General features: G+C 54.3%; 1 protein-coding gene across 1 annotated transcript in view; it reads right to left on the reverse strand.

The window, feature by feature from the left end:
* Positions 1–4,410: 4,410 nt before the first annotated feature.
* Positions 4,411–21,720, reverse strand: part of EXTL1 (exostosin like glycosyltransferase 1) — a 46,110-nt gene continuing 28,800 nt past the window's right edge. The window contains exons 2-11 of the mRNA XM_054012072.1: positions 16,440–16,533; positions 15,736–15,843; positions 13,295–13,414; positions 10,393–10,525; positions 10,187–10,305; positions 9,099–9,194; positions 8,690–8,776; positions 7,271–7,431; positions 6,147–6,318; positions 4,411–4,922 (exon numbers count right to left, since the gene is read on the reverse strand). Coding sequence (XP_053868047.1) covers positions 4,734–4,922; positions 6,147–6,318; positions 7,271–7,431; positions 8,690–8,776; positions 9,099–9,194; positions 10,187–10,305; positions 10,393–10,525; positions 13,295–13,414; positions 15,736–15,843; positions 16,440–16,533 — 1,279 coding nt within the window. The 3' untranslated portion in view covers positions 4,411–4,733. The remainder of the gene's footprint in view (positions 4,923–6,146; positions 6,319–7,270; positions 7,432–8,689; positions 8,777–9,098; positions 9,195–10,186; positions 10,306–10,392; positions 10,526–13,294; positions 13,415–15,735; positions 15,844–16,439; positions 16,534–21,720) is intronic.

The following is a 21,720-nucleotide window of genomic DNA, read 5'->3' on the forward strand; positions in this document are numbered from 1 at the left end:
GCAGCCACGGTGAAGGGATATTTATGACACAGAGGGTATGAGCCGCTCGGTTTATGAAATAATCGCTCCCAACGGGCTTGGCTTCCCGTTGTTTATAGACTCCTCGGAGCGTTTTTACGGCTCTCTCGGGCGACTGGTGGAGCTGTCATTTTTCAAAGCAGCGATGGCAAGGAGAGCCCTGGCCTTAATGACTCTGCTAGAGAAACCGCTTTCACCTCGTAGGGCCTGATCCTCAGCTGCAGGAAATCAGCAGAGGGCCTAGCTGGCGTAAATCACCCTAGCAGCCCTGCAGTCCGTGGCGCTCGATCTGTTTACACCTGCTGAAACTCTGGTCCTCTGGCTTTAGGAATCTCCATTCATGGCTTACGCTCAGGCTGACCTCAGAGGGTTTTAATATGTGGGTGAGTCAAATGGGTCAGTGTCAGATGTGGATTTTGAGCAGCCCTCCCCAGCTAAGAAGATTGGGCTTGGTTAGGAGATTTAAAAACAAGTGCACTTATACAGCAAATGACTAGATATGAACTAATTAATTGTCCCATACCAGTTATAATTATAGGAGATATCCTATCTCCTAGAACTGGAAGGGACCTTGAAAGGTCATTGAGTCTACCGCTGACCAAGTACTGATTTTGCCCCAGATCCCTAAATGGCCCCCTCAAGGATTGAACTCACAACTCTGGGTTTAGTAGGCCAATGCTCCAACCACTGAGCTATCCCTCCCACCTCTTATGGGTGAGCTATTACTATCCCCATTTTACAGCTGGAGAAACTGAGGCACAGCAAGGTAACATGACTTCCCAAGATCACCCAGTAGCTGTCCTGGGACTAGAACCTAGGTATCATTGGTCCTAGACCTGTGCTATATCCACTAGGCAACACTGTCTTTGTAGGTAGCCAGCCTCCCTGACCATTCATAGCTATTTACACAGTCCTGGACCGGGACCCTCTTCTACAAGAGTTACAGGATGTTAACTTCCATGCCCTGGCTAAATTCCACTTTGGGCATCTGCCTCCCTAAAAGCTTGCCAACAATTTCAGCCAGAAGTGGTAGTCTTCAGTTCCCTCTGCAAAAGTGTGTGTGTGTGTGTGTGTGCTTGTCAGTCAATTACTGCTGCATGCCACCCCAGAGGAGGCTGCATTTCAGTGGTGGGTGAGGCAATTCCTGTTTGTGGAACCTGGCAGAGGAGAGGGATAAAGGCGAGATATTTGTATCATGGGGAAGCAATTAAAGGCTCAATGATCAGAAATAAGCCGTGGGAGCCCTGTAGCTTTCTCCGCATGATCAGCTCTTTCCTTCAGATCACCCCAGCTGAAATTCCTGTGGGAAATCCACCGCCGGGATTTATTTATGACTTCGTTGTCTCCTTCCAGCCTTGCTCCAGCTTTATTTATAAGCATCATTTTTCTGAGCCCATAAACACGAGAACCTTAAACCAAATCACTTCTGGAGACCCCGGCAGCAACCTAACTGCCTGCTCGGCAGATTGCGTCAAAAGCAGCTGCCATGTCTCATTTATCTTCTTGTTTGAGGCTGGTCCAAATCCATGTTTATAGCTGTTTAATTAGGAGCTAATGACTTCCGTTTGGCCTTCTTGCTTTCTCTGCCATTGACAGGTTCTGCTCAGCAAGCGCTCAGGTTCTCGGGCTCATCGCTAATAATGCTGCCCTCGTTCAGCTCAGAAACTGAACAATAGGACTCTGCTGCGAGCTTCCCCGCAGCAGTGCCACAAGAATTCTGGCAACCGCTGCTGCGGTGCTTTAACAGCGTGAATTTCTGCACAACGGTGCCCTGTCTTGTTGAGTCCACGGTCCCGCATGGGTTCTTTATATGCCAACGTGTAGCAGGGCAGAAACCCTGCTCCTGCCCTGAAGGGCTTAAAACAGCCCTGGGAGAGGGCCGTGGTAGGGGAAAACCTGGGCTGATGGGGAAGTAGCCACAGCTGGGCCATGTCCCAATCAGGCTGCAGCTGGCCCTTATAAGAGGGCAGTGGACTGGGGAGCAGACAGTCTCTCTCTGCTTTCAGAGAGAGAGGGGCCTGGCTGCTGGGAAGCTCAGGGTACCTAGAGTAAGGCAAGGCTGGGGAAAGGCCAGAGGGGCTGGGGAGCTCCAGGCTGGTAACTCCCCAGGCTGCAGGGCCTTGTCTAAGACCCCATAGAGGTACTGGATTGCAGGGAAAGGCAACAGGTCCAAAACCCCCTTGCCTGTGATGAGTGGCTTATACTGCAGTCTGCCCCAGGGAGTGGGAGCTAGTTGGTGACGGACAGTAGCCTATGACTGAGGCAAGGTGGGGTTAGGGGGTGGTGGTTCCCTGGGGAGGGGAGACCCTAAGAGTGAGGGGTTACTGCCAGAGGCAGCACCCCAGATAACGGAGCACCGGACTCCAGGGAGGGACGTGGGGGCCCAGCGGCAGCGGGACACCAGCCTGCAGAGGGCACTCCAAGGCTGGAAAATAAGCTAATTCCCAGGACACTAGCAGGAGGCGCCACAGGGGTGAGTCCTTGTGTTTGTGTAACACCGACAGACCCTGTTTGTCGGCAGGCGGGATCGAACCGGGGACCTCTGGAACTTAGTGCATAAGCCTCTACTGCATGAGCTAAAAGCCAACTGGCTGTAGAGCAAACTCATTTAACTCTGTCTCTCTAAGTGGTCTCGGTGCCACTAGATGGGCCAGAACACCACACCAGAAGGTGTGTGGGTTACACTTGCTCCTTTGAGCCAAGGATTTCAAAGTGCTTTACAAACTTCAGGCCCCACAACACCGCTCTGAGGTAAGGAAGTCTAGCTAGGGCAGAGTAGCTGTTTTACTAATGGGAAACTGAGGCACGGGGCAGCCCAGGCCTACGTTCTCAAAAGCAACTGCTAACTGCGTGTCCATTTGCCAAGCACCCAACGTGTAACACGAGAGCAGCGGGCGCTGCAGCTCAGGCCCTACTTCAGTTCGACAGGATTTGGGGTGCTCGCCACAAGGTGAGAATCCGGCCCGAGGAGTCTCAAGCGGAGCCCCCATAATTAGTGAGCCCTCTTAATCACCGAGGCCAAAGCCGCAAAGGTATGTGGGGTACCTGAATGCTGCGAGGAGCTGGGCCAAAGTGAATCCGAGAACCCAGGCGTTCTGCTGCTCCGTTCCCTGCTCTGGCTACGCAACAGCTTTCCCTGCTCCATCTGGAAGTAGAACCCAGGTGTCCTGGTTCCCAGTGCACTGCTTGCAGTACTTCCATCCTTTGCTTAATACAGAACAATGCTATTAGGGTGACCAGCTGTCCCAATTTTATAGGGACAGTCCCGATTTTTGGGTCTATTTCTTATATAGGCTCCTATTACCCCTGCCCTGATTTTTCACACTTGCTGCCTGGTCACCCTAGATGCTATGAGACGTTTTAGGGGAACACGTAGAAACGATACAGGCTTGGAGGTAATTGCTTTGCCCCGCCAAGAGCCTGAGCTAGGTTTCCATCGGGAAGAACAATAACGTCCCTCTTGAGTGCACGATTGCTGTGCAGGGTGAGTTAACCCCACGAGCCTAACGCTAGTGACACTGTGTTGAGTAGAACATGCCTGGTAGCCATTCTTGCCAACCCTGGCGAGTTTAATCAGAAATCACATGATGTTTGTCTTAAAGCCCCAGCTCCTGGAGTCAGGTGATTATGTGAGACTCTTGGCTTTCACTGGGAATAAAACAGTAAGTTTTTAGCTCTCCTGGTTGCAGCGAAAAGCTGGAAAAATGTGACCCCGAAATGTTCCATCATCCCAAGGCAAAGAAAAAAAAATGCACCATTTACTACTTTTTACATCTCGTGATTTTTAAGCCTATCTTGTAATTTTGGGGGCCTGACTCATGATTTTTGACCTCGTGGGTTGGCAAGAACAGGTAGACAAGACTAGTCGCAGACACAGGGATTTTCTAGACATCTCCCTGGCCCTTTGGTGGCACATTCTGAGTTGTTCTGAGGCACAGCAGACTCGACCCGCCGTTATTTTTATCTGAGGACAATAAACAGTTCTATCTGCTGATGGGAGGATGACTGGGTTTCATTCTCGTCTGAGCCGTTCAATGCATGGGTGTAAAACAGACCCTTGATGCCTTTTCCAGATTAAATGAGTTTGGATTCACGGAAGATCAAACTCCTACCAGGGGAGCAAACATTACAGTAACTCCCCAGTGTGAAACTCCCCAGTGTGAGTATCCCAGACAGGTGCTGACCCCTAGTGGCAGCAGAGGGAGGGACGATCCCTGGATTGTGTTCCCGCACCTCCACAAGAACCTATTTCTGCTCCTGCATCTCTGGTGGGTTGAAGTTGGGATTGTGGCTGCGACCAGGACAATCCGTGGAATATACATTCAAAACCAGCCTCTTTTGCTTAAGGCAGACAGGCTGAGACTCCAAAGGCAGAAATGGAAGAGCCCATCATTCCTTCAAACCTTTATTTGTACTGGTAAAACCCAATAAAGACCAAAATTCCTTCCAGTATCTCGCCAGCTACTGTGAACGTGAGTGTATCCCGCTCAGAGCCCAGCATTAGGGAGCTCTAAGCAAGGAATGTTGCCCCAGGCCGCACCGGGATTCCAGTTCGCGTGGCTGTAACGAAGGCTAGATCAGTAACGTTAAAGTCTGTAGCACTGGAATTCCAGCTCAGTCCGGTATCCTAGGAGCATGGGAATAAAACGTCCCACACAGCGGCTGCCTCCTCTCCAGCTCTGCTTCTCAAGGGCTCCGCGGTGGTCTCCCCGGCGCTAGGGTTTCTCTAAGTGCCGGTACTTCTTGCGCAGCACGGACACCTGGTCCTTGAACAGCACGGGGTCCAGGCGGAGCTGCGAATGCACCAGCGGCATGTATCCAAACCAGGCTGCGAACTGGTTGAGGCAGTCCTGGCGCTGGGAGAAGTGCAGGTTCCCGCTGGAGACGGCCGCGCTCTTGGACATCTACGGAGTGCAAGGGGAGAAGAGAGCGCTCAGGGCGATTGCACAGGCTTAGGGACTTGTCCCGCTCCCAAGAAAACGGTGGTTTTACCATTGATTTCCACAGGATCAGGAGCAGACCCTAAATTAGAGGCATTTGACCTAACAGCTCATTTGTAAGCCCCAAAGGAGGGAGAGGAGAAGCCAACAAAACTACAGACGGAGGTAGCACAGGAGAAGTGGGGGTACAGGAGCTAAGGGACTGATAGATCAGAGGGAGAGCTGAGAGGTGGGGGTTTGCACAGCTCTCCCTTCTCCACCGAAATCATAGGTTGGCCTTGAACAAACCGGAGAACCAGGCACTCCCCAGCTCTCTGAGAGATCCCACCCCGAGCAATGAACCCCCTGTGGGAGCCGTGTTGCAACAGCTACTGTTGTTCGTTGTAGGGGATGTGGCCTAAGACCAGGCCCCGGAGGAAAGTAGAAGCAGTGGCCTGTGGGGTCGCCCACTGATAGGAGCCTTTCCCAGAATGCCTTTCCTGAAGCTGGCCCTTTAAATCAGGGAGAGACAAGTTGCTGCCGCTCTAGGGAGAACATTTTGCACCTAACAGTTACAATCTGCGCCTCCCGCCCATCTGGTAAGTATCTGTCTTTTATTTTGCTGTCTTGTCCTGAGGGGACTGCCCGTCTCCGGTTCCTTCCCCCTCCCTCTGCCCTACACGGCACAGCAGTCTCTGAGCTGAGCTGGGATACACACAGCCTGCCTGCCGCCAGCCCTGTGCTCTGCCCCCACGTGGCTGCAGCCCGGGGGGCCGGAGCGATGCTGCCCAGAATAGGGGTCTGAAGGGAGTTGGCTAGGAGGCAGGGTGGGAAGCAGACGGAGCTCTCTGCGGGTGCTGGGACGGGGTAAGCCCTGAGGATGTAAAGGAAATATTTAGGGTGGCCCCTGGGCATATAGCTCTGAGCAGCAAGAGGTTAATAGGTAAGGCCTGGGTGTTTTAGGCTATTGGGGAAACATTGCCTCGTGGTGAGATCTACCAGGGTGCGGGACGGCTTCCCTCGGGGACAGGGCAGCTCCGTTGCTTAAGTCATGAAGGACTGAATAGGGCAGGGCACCGGGGCCCAGGCAGCAGGACCCATCCGCATTGTCCAAGGGGGCCCAAGAGGACCCTAACTTCGAGGAGTCTATACTCCTCCCCCCGCCCCCTGTGCCTGGTATGCTCGTGTCTCAGTCTCTCAACTCCCTACCTGCTGGGGGGCCGCCTCCTGGTGCTGCTTCTTCTGGGTCACTTTGATGGGAGGTAGCTTGGTGACGGCAGACACGAGGAAGTTCATCAGGATGTCTTCACAGTTGGAGAGGTGATCAATCAGGCTCCTCAGGCCGGCAGGCAGGGAATTGGTGAAGAGACTGTGATAATACCTGGGGGGGTGGGGGAAGCAAGGCAGAGACTGTGATAATATCTGCGGCAGGGGGGTCTCAAAGAGCATGAGCCACTGAGGGACCATCCCGTTCCCCAGGGCTGGGGGTGGCCAGAGCATATCCCATGGGCCAAAGGCTTCCTACAGCCCCAATGCAACTCACAACGGCCCTCTCCTTCCACGGGGCGGCACAGGCGGGGGAGGAGACAGGCCCTGTCCTCGCTCTGTGTCCCTCACCTCTCCTCTATTCCAGAGGCCTGCCACGGCCAGGATTTTCCCTAGCCACAGATGCTCAGGCTAATGTACCAGCCGCCTGGCTCAGCAGCTCCATCCGTGGCACAGATGAAGCTGGTCTTTGTGAGCCGAAGGCAGGAGACCTGCGATCTCCTCCCGCCCTCAACACTCAGGCCGCGACTTTCTAAAATGGGCGCCAGTCGTAGCGCTGCTGGATGCACGGCGCTGGGTGCTCGGCATTCCTTGCACCCCAGCCACTTATGTAGGTCCCTGCATATGGATTTAGGGAGCTACCTTTAGCCTCCTCTTTTTCAAAAGCTTGGCCGAGGTCTCCCTGAGCTTCACTGTCCTTGTCTTCAAAAGGAGGTTAGCTCTAGTGAGCTCCTTCCCAGGGCATGGGGTTCGATTACATTGCAGGACCACGTCCAGCACATGGCCAGGCTGGGTCCCATTGTCCTGGACACTGCACAGATACAGCAAATGGCAGCCACCATCCCAGTCCGGGGTAAGTGCTTTGAGATCCTCGGCTGAAAGGTGCTATCTAACTCCAGGCCTGTTATGACCGAAGCCTCCATGTCTGGGCTATCGACTGTTCCTATCACTGGGTGGCTTCGAGTTAATTCATCTTCCAGTGGAGCTTTTGGGTGGAAGAACAGAGCCCTCCAGCGTTCACTCTGCCTGGGACCCTCAGGACGGAAGTTCTGGAGAAGGTGCTTTACCTGTGATAGAACGCAGCTGCGGTGAGAACCATGGAGAACTCGTTGGTCCACTTGGAGGTGTAGCCCCACTGGCTCTGGCTGGAATCCCAGAAGTGACTCCGCATGGGGAACCCAACAATGCGGTCGGGGAAACTCCTCCACACCACAAAGGCAAAGTCAACCTGGGGAGCCAGACAGGGAGAGTTCACCACCAGGGCAGGGCCAATAAGTAGCAGATCCAGAATCAAATGCCTCCATCATTTGGAGGAGAACACTGCGGAGAGCAGAGCTACCTGGGTCTGGATTTGACCCACTAGGTCTTTACCATCACTGCTATTCTCTGCGAAGATCAGACACCTCTTCAAAATGCCCTCTGTACCTCTCCAAGTCTCGACGCCTTGCGCCAAGCAACCTGCACCTCCCCACTCCTTTTGAGAACATGGCTCCTCTACCTCAAGCCACACCCCAACCAGCTAAGAGCAGAAACGCAATGCCTCAGTCCTTGGCGTGCAGGCCAGGCTTCCTGCTGCCACGTGAGCCTGCCGCATCGCACGCGGTAAGCGCCCTTGGGCTGGGCGCGTACTTGGGCGAAGGGCCTGCCGGGCCCAGCCAGGTGTCTCAACGAGAGGCGTGGGCGATTCAGGAGGTGGCATGCTGCCATCTGGGTTTTTCCTGGAGGTCTCTTATTCAAGTACTCTCCCAGCCCAGCCCTGGTTAGCCCGAGAGATCTGGTGCCCTAGTGTGGGAAGTGCCAATGACCTGGCATGGGGTGCTATGCTGGGGAGATGCTGGCTGCTCAGGGCCGGGGGCACTTTTTGTAAGAGGTGAGTATTAACCCCAACGTCCTGGCCAAATTCTAGCTTGATTATTATTACAGGGTCTATCTCAATTCCCACCATAGTTTATTTGCCCCTCCTGCCCTCAACTGGGGCCTGATCCTGCGATGGTGAGCCTGCTTTAGAAGGCCCTGGGAGTTGAGGGCACTCGGCACATCACATGATCTGTAGAGTTGCTGCGCCCTGTTAAACAGCTGCCACGTTCCACCCGAGAGGTGGCTGCACATTCCATGGTGCTCTGTGTGCAGAGGCGGATTATAGTTTTGGGGGGCCCTGGGCCAGGACAAGTGGGGGCCCCTTTCCCCCATTCCACCTGCAGTCCCCCCACCCCTGTCCTGCGCTCCTGCCGGAGAGTGAGGTCGGAGCACTGGGTGGGCTGGCAGAGTTGGGCAGGGCAGGAACACCGGGGGGGCAGAGTGGGTCAGGGCACGGGGGTGCCCATTTTTCCAGGGCCCCCCAATTGGCCGGAGCCCCTAGGGATCGGCCCTGTTGGCCCAGTGGCTAATCCGTGGACAGCTTGTGAAGCCCCTTGATCTCCTGCTCTCCCATGTGGCGTCTTTATCTAGTTCGCTGCGTCCCACCAGCCCCCCGCCCATCCCCTCACCTCGCTGGTCGACAGGCTGGTGTGTTCATCCAGGCTCAGCACTGCATCTGTCCCGATGGCCGAGTACGGGAAGAAACGGTCGCTTACCTTGAGCGAGAGGGAACAACAGGGTCAGGGAGAGGGCCAGAGCCCCTCCGTCCCTTCCCCATACCCTGGAGACCGCAGGCTAGTGCAGAGCAGCGGGCACCTGCCGCTGAGTCCTGGCTGGGCCACCGCTGAGCCACTCCCTGACGCACAAATCCGCGCTGCGGTTCTTCGGCCGCACTTTCCCCTGGCCCTGGGGAGGGCCAGGCTGCCCCAGAGCGGCCAGCGGCAGCCCCACCGTGCACTGGGGGTGCACAGCCCGTTCACAGCCCTCCCTGTCCCGCCAACGGAGGCCCACAAACAAACCGACCCGGTGCCCGCTTACTTTCCGCCGGCCGTGAATGACTGTCAAAGGCACTGCTGTCTGGGGCCATCTCCCCCTCGGCGGGGGCGGCTTCTCGCAGCTCCACAGGACTAGGATCTAAAACCAAACCCGAGGGCGCCTCGGTCAGCGCACGGAGGTGGCTCTGTGTGTCTGGGAGGGTAGAGGGTGTGCCCCAAACCCACAGTCTTCCAGTCCTCTCACCCAGCTGGAAAGTTCGAGCCTGGCACCGAGCCCCCATCCGCGCTTTAATCAAACAAACCTGGGCGTCGCTAGGGGCCCAACCGCTCACCTGTGGCTGCTTTTAACTTCTATTTGCTATGTAAATAGCTTCTAATTGGGGCCTGGAAGCGCTCTCCCAGCTCGAAATTAAAAATCATCCTGCCAAGGCTGACGCGCCTGCCCGGGGCTGCGGGCGTGGGACGAGGTCTAGTTAAAGAGGGTGGCTGATTGAGGTACATAAAACTCTCCCCTCTCCCATCCCTTTGCCCCAAATAAACCCTCTGGATCTGATTTTCAGAGGTGCTGAACATCTGCAAATCCCACTGGGCCAGCTCCACGGCTGGTGTCACTCCATCGGAGTCAATGGGCCCAAAGCCCCCAGCTGGCATAAATCAGGGTCACGCCATAGGTGTGAGTGGGTCAGATCCCCACATGGGGTGATTCAGCATCGCTCCATTCAAATCAGTGGGGCCAGATCCTCAGTGGGTGTAAATTAGCATTGCTCCATCAGGGCGAATGGAGCGGCTGTGGGCTGACTTTCTGGTGGAAGTTTTCGGGGGCGGGGCTCAGCACCTCCACTGACCAACCAGGGCCTTTCCAGGTCTCTATCTGCCAGTGTCAGAGGTGGGGCTAAAGCACCAAGGCCCCAGACCCAATGCCTGCTGGAGTCAGTGGGGACCTTTCCAGTCATTTCAATGGGAGACGGGTTCAGATCCCACCCAAATGTTCCCAAAGCCCAGGGGTATCTGGTTCGGGCCTGTCTCTAGGTCTAACAGGAAGAACAAAACAGTAGGGGCCCTCGCCTTCTCTTCCTCAGCGCTAGAACCTGGGAGCCCGGGGTGGGGGGGGAGTTAACCTTTGTCCCTGACCTGGGCGCAGTGCTGGGATCTGGAGACGGCCTGGATGAGTTTGAGGATGGGCTGGGAGAGGGAGACCACGGGGGAGACGGCCCGGATGAAAGCTGTGAACTTGCCGGAGGGGCTGGACCCTGCAAAGGGAGAGAGCGGATCAGTCAGGGGTTCCTGAGGGACGCGCCAGGGCACGCCCAGGGGTGGGTGGGGGGAGCGGTTCCTACCGTGCTGCAGGTGGTAGAAAGGGAAGTCGCCGAGGTGGGTGGAATACTCCGGCAGAGCCAGCAGCCCCCCAGGCAGCGTGTTCCACACGAACTTGGGGCGGGATTCTCGATGAAACAGCCGATCCTTTATTATCTGCGGGGAGATAGAGATGGCTTTCGTCACCCTAGCAAGCAGGCTCATCAATCCAGCAGTGCTGCGCAGAGGAGACGACATCCAATTGCAAACGTGGGGCTGGGACAATGCAAGCCAGGCCCCCCCGCCTCCCCCAAACAAAGAGTGTGCTGCGCTCTGCTGAGCCCCGCACGGCACGGCAGGACCTGGCAGTGGTGCAGAGTTGGGGGGCCGGGAGGCTGATTTGGAGAGGGAGGGATCATCCCCCTGAGTTTTTGCTCTGAGGTTCAAATCAGCATGAAACCGATTCAAATCCACCACGTTTTGCCCCACTTGGTCACTGAATTTTGCATGGCTTCCATCCGAAACCATCCCTCAGCCCTGAAAGTTGGGGGGAGGTGTGGGGGGGTGGCTCCTGCTTCTACTGTACGGCGGTCAATGCATAACTTCCTGATTCCCTTGCCACACCAGCTTTACCCCAGGGTAACCGCACTGACTTCAGTGGCGTTCCTCCTGATTTACACCAGTGAGTGGAAGCAGAATCCAGGCCCAAACACGTAACCAGGAGAGGGGCTGAAACCAAGTCCCCAGCTCTAGAACTGGCCAGCTATCCTGAGATGAACCAGCCCCCCAGAAGCTCAGGGCACTTTGGATCCAGACACCGAGCACTTTGCTCATGCTGGCACCTCCCCACGGGTACAAAATCTGGCCCGGGAGCTCGCTCCCTATTTATACCACTGAGCAAACCTCAGAAGGTCGAGGCATTTGGTTTGGATGAGCGGCCAACCGTGCTGCTTTGAACGATCGCAGCCTTGCTGATCTGCAACAACAGGGCTGGAAACGGCACAAACCAGACTTCCTGGCACGTCCTTCTTCCGACCCAACTGGAATAACAGGGAGAAGCGGCCTCCCTGCGGCCCAGGCTGGCAGGTCGTCCAGAAATGACGTTGGCGGATAGATATCAAACTCTGTTCTGTTTATCGGCGGGGGGTGAGCCCTGGATCGTGACACGATCCCGCAGCTCTCCTTTCCAATGGGAGGCTTTGTGTTAAAGATATCGATGAGTCCCAGATCTTGCTCCCAAAGGGGAAATGCCATTCGAAAGACTCGCAGCCTGACAGCTTTGCTGTGTGTGAAGTTAACACTTGGCAGAGGGGCGGCATAGATGGCCCTGGGGCTTGAAGGCCTCTGTTAGTTATTATTGTTACTATGATTATGATATTTATGTATTGTGCTGTGGTCGCACCCAGGAGCCCCAGGACCCTGGTGTGCTAGGCGCTGTACAAACAGAACGAAAAATATCCCCTGCCCCAAAGAGCTCACAGTAAGATCAGAGACAACAGGTGGAGAAAGACGGAGATGAGGGAGCTCAGCACAGTTCAAGGAAACAATAAGATGATGTTGGCCAGTGGTCTCAGCCCACCAGTTGCCTCACCACAGGGCAGAGGCAGGCCAAGCTTCCCCCGCCCTGCCCTGCCCTGCCAGTGTGTCAGAGGCTTGTTGTGATAGATAAGTGAGCACCAGGATTCCAAATTCATCCATGGTGCAACATCGTGGATTGCAGTGGAGTTACACGGAGGATGACTTTGGTCCTGGGTCTGCTCGAGCTCCTGGCCTTGCTGAGGTCATCAGTTTTGGGGATGGTCTCTCTGGTGTGGAAACCTGTCCACTGGGAGCTGTGCTGAGAACCCCCCCCCCCCATGCTCACGTCACTTGTGCCACTGAAGAGCCATCCGATGGTAAATGTTGGTCATAACGGAGCGGGGTGGGATTTGAACCTGTGGTCTCCAGGGGAGGAGAACAGGGTAAAGGCAGAGAGGTAGCTTGGTACAGAATGAGCTAGAGAACCTATTTCTTTACTGGCTTATCCACTGCCACCCAGTGATGCCTTAAAGGAGGAGAGTGGTGTATAAAACACAAATGCTCATGTTCTACTCCAGGGAGAAACTGGGTTAGAAGCCAAACACGGGGCAGAGTTGGGAAGCCCCCGCTAGATGCTATGCGGCAGCTGGCTTCCTGTAGTCAAGGCATCCTGCTTATCGCTTCCAGTTAAAGTCTTTTCTTTCCATTGAGCTACTCAGGAACATGTGAGTTCGAGTGCCCAGAGTGGCGACAGTAGGGATTTGAATTGCCCTGAAGCCAGAAAGCAACAGGTCCGTGGGCAACATCTGTTATTGTCCCCTTCCACTTAGCTGAACAAATTCATCTTCCTCTCCGATCCCAGCTGCTAACACACGGACCAGAGCTCTGAGCCTTTCCCAGCCCTGTGCAGAAAAGTCCACAAAAATATTGCCCAGTGAGGCTGACACAGGCACCTTGCATACGCTCCTCTTGCATAGCTAGGCAAGCCCATCAGCCAGCACCCCATTCCCTACAGCGCCCCCTGCTGGGAGACGCTGGGACTGGAGTAGCTGTGAGTTCCCGCACAGCCACTGCTCCTGCCCCATTCCCTACAGCGCCCCCTGCTGGGAGACGCTGGGACTGGAGTAGCTAGGCAGCCCCCCACAACCAGCACTCCTGCCCCATCCCCTACAGTGCCCCCTAGTGGCTGGCACTGCAGTAGCTATCCATTTCCCATCAGTCTACTCACTGAGCCGGTACCAGTCCCTCTCCCTTGATCAGCCTTCACCCCCTACAGGATGGCGACAGGGTGGGATTTTCCACCACCCGGCTCTTGTGGGTCCCAGCTGTTGTTGCTGCTGCAAGCAGCCTGTTTCAAAACAACCAAACTACGTGGAAAGGTCACTGAGGGAGCTGCTGTGGGAGAGATACCAGAAGTTTGTGGCTCACCTCAAGGGTGGTTTGCACTATTTTCTCCACGGAGGAGAAATATGCTTCCCACAGGAACTGGGTTTGCTGCTGGAACGCCAGGATCTTGTCACTGTGGATACAGCGAACGGTGGAAGGAATCTGAGCAGGACAAAAACCACGGAAAGGGGGAGACAGAGAGAGGGGACAGGGTTAGTAAGGTTTATGCGGCCAGGCAGTGTCTACTCCCTCTGATTGGGGAGCCGGGCCCTAACCCTGGCCAGAGCACTGTAGGGTTAAAAACATTTTAAGCAAAAACAGGCCTCGATCCGGCCACTTTTCTTAGCCTGATGTGCAAATCCTTAAAAGGACCCTCGCCCCATATCAAAGAGACCCCTACAAGGGTTCTTTTGTTGGTGTTTTTTAACAGCTGGGCCTTGGGAGTCTTCAGTTCTATTTTCAGCTCTGCCACTGACTTTCTCTGTGGCCTTGGCAATGTCACATAACTACCCCGTGCCTCGGTTTCCCCCTCTCTAAAAGGGGTGCCGTTTTCCCTACCTAGTATGGGGATTGTCTGCCTGCCTCTGTTATGTATCGAGCCCCCATTCCTGGGGCACCTGAGTACCTCACAATTTTTATTTATCTTCCCCTGTGAGGCAGGGCACTGCTAGTGTCCCCATTGTACAGATGGGGAACTGCAGCGTAGAGAGACAAAGTGACTGTCCCAAGGCCACCCAAGATGTCTGTGGCAGAGCAGGGCATTGAATCTAAGTTTCAGGCTAATGCCTTAACCACTGGGCCATCTCTCCTAAATTGAGACAGAGGGATTCTGGGCTAGATTGTGACTAGGACTGTCTGCCCATTGTGACACGCACATTCTGGGGTGCAACCCAACCCAGGGAAGAGCTGTGGCACCTCTCACCCCATAACCCCGACTGCCTCTCGATGTCTTCCCAATGTGGCTCTCTGCCTGGGACACCACAGTCTGCCACAGTCAGCAACAAGCAGCTCTCTGTGTATCGGGCAGCCCTGGTGGAACCTGGAGCCTGCCTGCAATACCACTGGCCTCCCCCAGCCTGGATCAGCCGCTGGGAAGGTGACTTCACACTCACCCCAGAAAGGTGTGTTTGGAAACGTCCAGCCTGGCCTGGAACAATCAGAGGAATGTGAAGTTCCGTTGCCCATTTAAAGGAGTCAATATTCAACAGTTAACGTGACACCCCTGCAGGGCACTAAGGGCGAGTCAGACCTCCTTCGTCTGCCAGCCCTGTGATGGCTCTTTGGACCTTGGGTTTGGGTGCATAGCGCCGGCTCACCCCACCCACCCCAGGGGAGCAGGTGTGGGGGAGTGGGCAGGTGGATCTTTGGCTTCCCCCTTCAACGTGCCAGCATTGGCACAGCTGAGCTGTCCTGGGGCTCACTGGAACTTGCTGTGGATATAGGCCAGTAGCAAATTATTACACACTCAGAGCAAGGGGGAAGGGGTTTGTTCCTCACACGGCTACTCCGGGGGTGGGGAAAGGGGGCAGCTTAAATGCCAGCCCTTGTTCAGGGCTGAGCCTAAAGCTACAATCTAGCCTTTAATGTTCCTTGCAGAGGTGCACCACAGGCTTGTTTATATAGGGCCTACAAGGGGCAGCTCTAGCTTTTTTGCTGCCCCAAGCATGGCAGGCAGGCTGCCTTTGGCAGCGAGCCTGCGGGAGGTCCCCGGTCCCGCGGATTCGGCAGCATGCCTGCGGGACGTCCGCCGTTCCTGTGGATTTGGCGTACCCGCCACCAAATTGCCACCGAATCCGCGTTACCAGCGGACCTCCCGCAGGCATGCTGCCAAAGGCTGCTTGACTGCCGCCCTCGCAGGAACCGGCAGGACGCCCCCCGCGGCTTGCCACCCCAGGCACGCGCTTGGCACGCTGGTGCCTGGAGCCGCCGCTGGGGCCTACACAAATCCATCATTTTGCACTGACAAGGGCACAGGCCAGACACCATTTTCAATTACCTGCAGGCAATGCATTTTGCAGCAATGAGCGAGTTTCTCTGGTGTCCCCTCAGGCCTTTGATTAACGCCTCTCTAGCACTCTCCCTTAAGCCGTCCCTGCGGGGTGTTAATGATCCTTCCAATCCTGCCTGCCCGCCCCCGAAGTCAATAGCAAAGCTCACCCTGACTTCAGTGGGAGCAGCCGGGCTCTAAACTAGCTGTGGGAGGGTGAGGCAGGACACATCTGCCATGGGAGACGGGAAAAGGGTTGGGAGAGGGATCGACTGGTTGGCCAATTTCTGATTGCTGGCTGCCCCGGCTGGCTCTGTTGCAGCAGTCAGCTAACGAATGATCCACCCATCCATCCCAGAGCCAGGCTGTCAGAACAGGGTGATCCGATGTCCAGCGCTGTGAGCGAAAGGCACTTCACACGATGGCACTGCATGGTGCCCCACCGCGCTGTGCCATCCCAGGCCAGGCTCTCATAGGCAGCATGGCTCTGCGTTACCTGCAGGAGGAGCCTCTCGTCCCCGACAATGGCCGATTTACTCCAGTCGATCACTTCGGAGAACGGCAGCTCCCAGCCGTTACTGAGCAGCACGGGGATGCAAGCAGCCTAGATGGATGAGAAACAGCAGACAACGGCGCTCGTGAGACCCAGGCCGTTGAGCCTTGTAGCCACCAGCTCAGGGACCGACAGCCCAGCCACTGGGCCTGATGGGGGTGGGGGAAACACCAGGCCGAGGGAGGCGCACAACAGCTGGCTAGTGGTATTGGAAGCCCAAGTACTTTCTAAAGAGCCCCCTTTCAAAGCCCACTTTCGTCCAAGACCTGGGAGCATTAACCCTTCTCACGGCCAGCCCGAGGCAGGCATGATTTCCTCAGGGACCCTCCTGATGGCTGCCTTTCTACCAAGGGAATGGAGAGGAAGGGCTAGCAGCGAGTGGAGGGTGGCAGGGAAGGGGATGGAAGTGGGAGAAGAGAAGATGGGTAGAAGGAGCGAAGAGGAAGGGGGCTGGGGAAGGGAGACAGATCTCTGAGGAGCAGGATCGGAGAAGTTGAGATAAGTGTGTGGGGAAGGGGGAAGGTGCAGGGTCTTGCTCTGCTTCTCTCTCTCCACTCTCAGAGGCTCCTGTGCCCTGGGACTGGGGTGAGGAGGGAAATTCACGGACTGACTACAGACATTTCCCGCTGTCTTGCCCGCTGTGGTACCTGCAGCGCTTCCAGGAAGCGGAAGGAGCCCAGCCGCCTGCCGCGAGGGATGATGCAGAAGGTGGAGTTGTGGAGCAACTCCTGATAGTCAAACCTGGGAACAAAATGCAGCTCTGGTTAGAAACCTCTGGTTAGAGCTCTCTTTTCCTTCCATGTGACACAAAGCTTCCCCACCCTCCTTGTCGACTTAAGTGTCCTCAGCACTGTTGTTGTATTTCAGTGGCAAGACCTTGAGGATTTATATACATCAGTCCTAGAACAGAGATGGTCACAAATAGCATGCAGGCATCCTTTCTGTCAAGAATCTGAGCCCAAATACCAAAGCCCTGTTGCCAGGGAGCATCTCAGCCTCCAGAATTGACTCCAGTTGGAGAGACTAAGGCAGGGAGCATCCTCCCCACTGCTTGCAACAGCTCCCCCAGAAAGAAATATCATCACAAAACACAATACAGCAGTTTCTTCCAAGACTGAACACTTGCTTGCCTGCCAAAAAAAGAAACTTGTAAGACTACATGTAACAGCACCATGCGTTGACCACTGCCATAGCAATATGAAGGGGCACTAATGAGATGGTTACATTTACTTAGGATGAAAATTGGTCTTTTGGACACTGTTGAACAGGAAGCAGTTGATAATGTGCCATTTCTCAGCCGGGTGTCACATAGCAGAGAAGCTTTGGGGCCACGAAGATCTTTTCTAGAGGCGTGCCAGCCAACATCACATGCAGTCGGTTCACTGGCCGGAGCCGATGACCTCAGTGTGGTGACAGCACAAATGCTGTAAATAAATACTCAGAAACCAAAGCCAAGAAAGGCAAGGCGAAGCATTACATTATTATGATTGTATTACCATAGCTCCTGGGTGCCCCAGTGATGAGCCAGGACCCCAGTGTGCTAGGTGCTGGACAAACAGACAGTCCCTGCCTCAAAGCTCACAACCTAAATTCCATTCTTATCCCCAGAGGGGGCTGTCTCGGGAAGCTTAATATGCCTTAGTGTTTGTCAGACTTGAGCTAACCCTCAGAATTCCCCCCTCCAGATACCCACGCACAAAGCCACTCTCATCGTCCCCAGTTGACAAAGGGGGAAGCTGAACCAGAGGTAGAACTAAGTGACTTGTCCAAGGCCAAAGAGGGGGTCAGTGTCTGAGCTGGGATTAGAACCCAGGTGTTCCTGGTTCTCCGTGTGTTTAGATCCTCCGGCAAGGCAGCCTGTGATCCTCCGGGCATATGACCTCAGCATGTTGGAGAGGAGATGGTCGTGTGGAAAAAGCATTGGCGTGAAACTCAGAGGAGCTTGATTTAGTGGCTGGCTCTACCACTGACTCACGAGTGACTGCAGGCGGGTCTGTGCCTGTTTCCCATCTGTGAAATGAGGCTAATGAAACTGACCAGGGGTGTTGCAAGGTTAAATGCATCAGTGCTTGTGAAGTGCTCAGACACTATGGTGTCGGGGGCTGTGATAAATGAAGGGAACTCCCTTTTATGAACACCCAGCCGGCCCTGTTAGTAGCTGTTCTCTACTTGCTTTACCTGTAAAGGGTTAAAAAAGTCCCTAGGTAAAAGAAAGGGAGTGGGCACCTGACCAAAAGAGCCAATGGGAAGGCTAGAACTTTTTAAAATTGGGGGGAAACTTCCCCTTTGTGTCTGTTGTTGTTCTCCGAGGAAGAGGGGAACTGTGAGAAGCTTGGGCCAGGTATGAAACCATCAGAATCATACCTAGAAACTGCTTATTCGAAAACCCAGCTATGTAAGTAGCTCAGGAAATATTTAGGAAGACGCGATTAGGTTTATTTCTTATGGCTAGTGGACTCCTCTGTGCTAACCTCAGATGCTTTTGTTTGCTTGTAACCTTTAAGCTGAACTCCCAAGAAAGCTATTTTGGGTGCTTAATTTTTGGAATTGTTCTTTTAAAATCTAGCAATAGCCTGAGTTTTCAAATGGATTTCTTTCTTATTGTTATTAATAAAATTTACCTTTTTTAAGAACAGGATTTGAATTTTTGTGTCTTAAGAGGTTTGTGCACATGTTTTTTTAATTAGCTTGTGGTAACAGCTGATTTCCTTTGTTTTCTTTCTCAGCTCTTCCCTGGATGGAGCGGGGGTGGGGGGTGGGGGTGGTGAAAGGGCTTGAGGGTACCCTACAGGAAGGAATTCCCAAGTGCGCCTTTCTGGGTCCTAAAAGGGGTCTTTTGCACGTGGGTGGTGGCAGCATCTACCCATCCAAGGTCAGAGAAAAGCTGTAACCTTGGGAGTTTAATACAAGCCTGGAGTGGCCAGTATTCATTTTTAGAATCCTTGCGGGCCCCACCTTCTGCACTCGATGTGCCAGAGTGAGGAATCCGCCTTGACAGGGCTGTGCCTATCTCAGCTCTTTCGGTGTATGTTGCTTTAGACAGGGACTGCAGAGCCCCATTTAAAGTGGCAGGGAGCACAGATTTTCCCCGGCAGCCTGACCTGCCCTGGCCCATGAGCCCCTACTCCCACCCCCTCTACATCTGAATGAGTGGCATTGCCACCTGGGACACAGGGTCAGTGTCACTCTGGTTTGGCCCAGCCAAAAAGTGCCCTCCCCCACCCCAGCCCTGCAGCCTATGGCATGGGTTCTCCACCTGGGGGCTGTCCACCCTCCCTTCCTTTTAGCTAGATTTAAGAGGGAGGTCCTGAAACTTCATTCTGCTGTAACACAGGGTCACAGTCTGGAAAGCTTTGAGAACCCAGCCCTCAAAGGACCACCTGCCAACGGAGTGCCCCCTGCAGCAAGGGCTGCAGAAAGGATGGCATCGAAGCCACTTACGCTGGCTATGTGCACTCTAGGGAATGCCCACCCCTCCATGCCCGGAGAATCCCTAGCAGAGGGGAGAGTCCAGAACTCTCCTCAGACCTCAGCGTCACTTGGGCCGCGTTTTAAGAACCGGTTTGTAGTTGTTTGATTTTGTGTGGTGAACTGAGTGTCGATCGAAGGTCAGCCCTGGAGACAGAAGTACTTTATGTTTCCACAGAACAAGCACAATATGAGCTGTATCAGGCCAGTTTCCCCTCATGCTGCATTTCTCCCCCTGCTACCCGCATGCCTCAGCTCTGAGCTGGAAACAGACCACCCTCTGGGGATCAGATCAGTCCTCAGCATCACCCCGAGCCTGCCCACCAGAGGGGGGCAATTAGTGCCAAATGCCAGGGTGGTTTCTGTGGGGTTGAGGTTGTGGTGAGTTTTTACACTGGAGCGTTTGACTCGGATCACGTCGCCGCCAGCAATGAGCAAACGCATGCAGAAAGCCAACCCGGCAGCAGCCGCCCATTTGTGTATCCATTAGGTGCTGCTGATTAAAACCCAACTAGTCTTGGTTGTACCGTTGTCACCATTACACAAACAATGGCCTGGCCTATTGGAGCCCAGAGTTTGTTTGTAAAGCCTAATATTAATGCAAATGTTTTCACGAAGTTTGATTTTTTTTTTTTTAAATGCCAATGAAAACAAGATTTTGTCTGAGCTAAACATTCCTCTGCTGTGTTGGCAACCCAGCCAGCCCTGCAGCCTTGTGCTACTGAAAGTGCAATTGACTTAAACAGGAGTGAAATTGACCAGGCTGTTTTCACAGCCCAAGCTGAGTAAAATGCAAACAGTAAAGAATTGGAATCGATTGGGCAAAGTAAATCCGATTAGTACAAATTCTCTCAATTTCCGTAATCTCTGGTGTCACGGAGAGCACAAGTGACTGTATTCGCATTTCTTAAACCCCTCTAAGTTACTCTTGGAGCCCAAAATACTGGGCCAGGTTTTCTGCTGTGCTGTTTCCACTCAGTGCAGTGGGTGGTATGGTTGATTACTGTAATCAACGCCGAGTCCGGTGGCACCTTAAAGACTAACAAATTTAGTCTTTGGGTAAAAAAACCTCACTTCTTCAGATGCACTTCTTCTTGCATCTGAAGAAGTGAGGTTTTTTACCCACAAAAGCTTATGCCCAAATAAATCTGTCTTTAAGGTGCCACCGGACTCCTTGTTGTTTCTGTGGATACAGACTAACACGGCTACCCCGATACTTGTAATCAACTCCCTGATTTTCCGTTAGGCCCTGTGAACTGTCATAGGTTAGAGCAGCCTGGGGGCTGCTCCAATTTGCACCATCTGGCAACAGTCCTCAGGGGCCCCTAGGACTGCATGGTATTGGAGCCAACTAGGCTGGCTCTTTGCCCACTAGGGAGTTCCTGCCCCCTATGCCAGGAGAATCCCAAGCAGGATCCCCAGCCAAATGCTGTCTTCTGTGTCACCATGGAGTAGCTGCAGTTCATCTCGCCCTCTATCTCTTGTGATTTTCTTTTTTTTTTTAATAAAACCATGCTCAGGGCCCGATCCTGCAAGGTGAATATCTAGTACAGGCCACTGGGGTTGAGGCCACTCAGTCCTTCTCAGGAGACGCTCGGCAACTTCCAACCCTTAAGGAAACTTCCAAGTCCCGCCCTATTTAAACCAGACTCCTCTCATCTTTCCTAACTCTCTCCTCGCTGCCCTGGCCAGAGTTTCTCTCCTTCCCAGCTCTGTTCCCACAGAGAGGCCTCAGATCTGGACTGTGATATCCCAGACCTCAGAGCAAAGTGAGCCCTTTTCCTTCCATGTGACACTGGAGCCTGGGAAGCTGCTCGGCCAACAGGAGGGGGCTGCTTGGGCGCACGCCAACAAGCTGAGTCACAAGGCGTGTTACGTGAGGAAACGATAACAGACATTTGTCAAGCAGGAGGGGATCATTTATCGGAGATTAAATATTTGTCTCCCGGCAGCGCCCTGTAATGGGCGGGACCCTGATCTCTGAGCCACTGGAGAGTGTTGATTCTCAGCGTGATGTCCAGCTCCTTGCAAAGTGCGATCCTGGTCCATGATTGGAGGGGGAGGGGCTATCACAGTATAAAATATAAAAACGCTGTGTAGAAAGGGAGCTGTTGCCTGCACTCAGAGGGGACAGAGGCACCAGGGACAGCATCACACAGCTGTCCTGTTGACTGCTATTGATAAAAGTTCAGACTGTAACTGGCCCTGCCTGTATGCACAGAGTGGGGGGACCCAAGGGTCCCTCTTTGCCCCACTGTGCCAGCTGCAATACGGCACCTGTGGGACAAGGACATGGGGAGTCTATGTTGCAAGTGGCTCCAGACCACCCCTTCCCAGTCAGCTGGGGGTCAGAAGCAGGCATGGCTGCAGGGCACAGAAGTCTAGTCTGCCCCCTCCAGAACCCTGTTGCAGTGACCGCTCGGGAGCTGCCCCCACGATGGCCCCGGGCGGGGCAGTGGA

The sequence above is a fragment of the Malaclemys terrapin genome, chromosome 22, assembly GCF_027887155.1.
Source record: "Malaclemys terrapin pileata isolate rMalTer1 chromosome 22, rMalTer1.hap1, whole genome shotgun sequence".
Taxonomy (NCBI): Eukaryota; Metazoa; Chordata; order Testudines; family Emydidae; genus Malaclemys; species Malaclemys terrapin.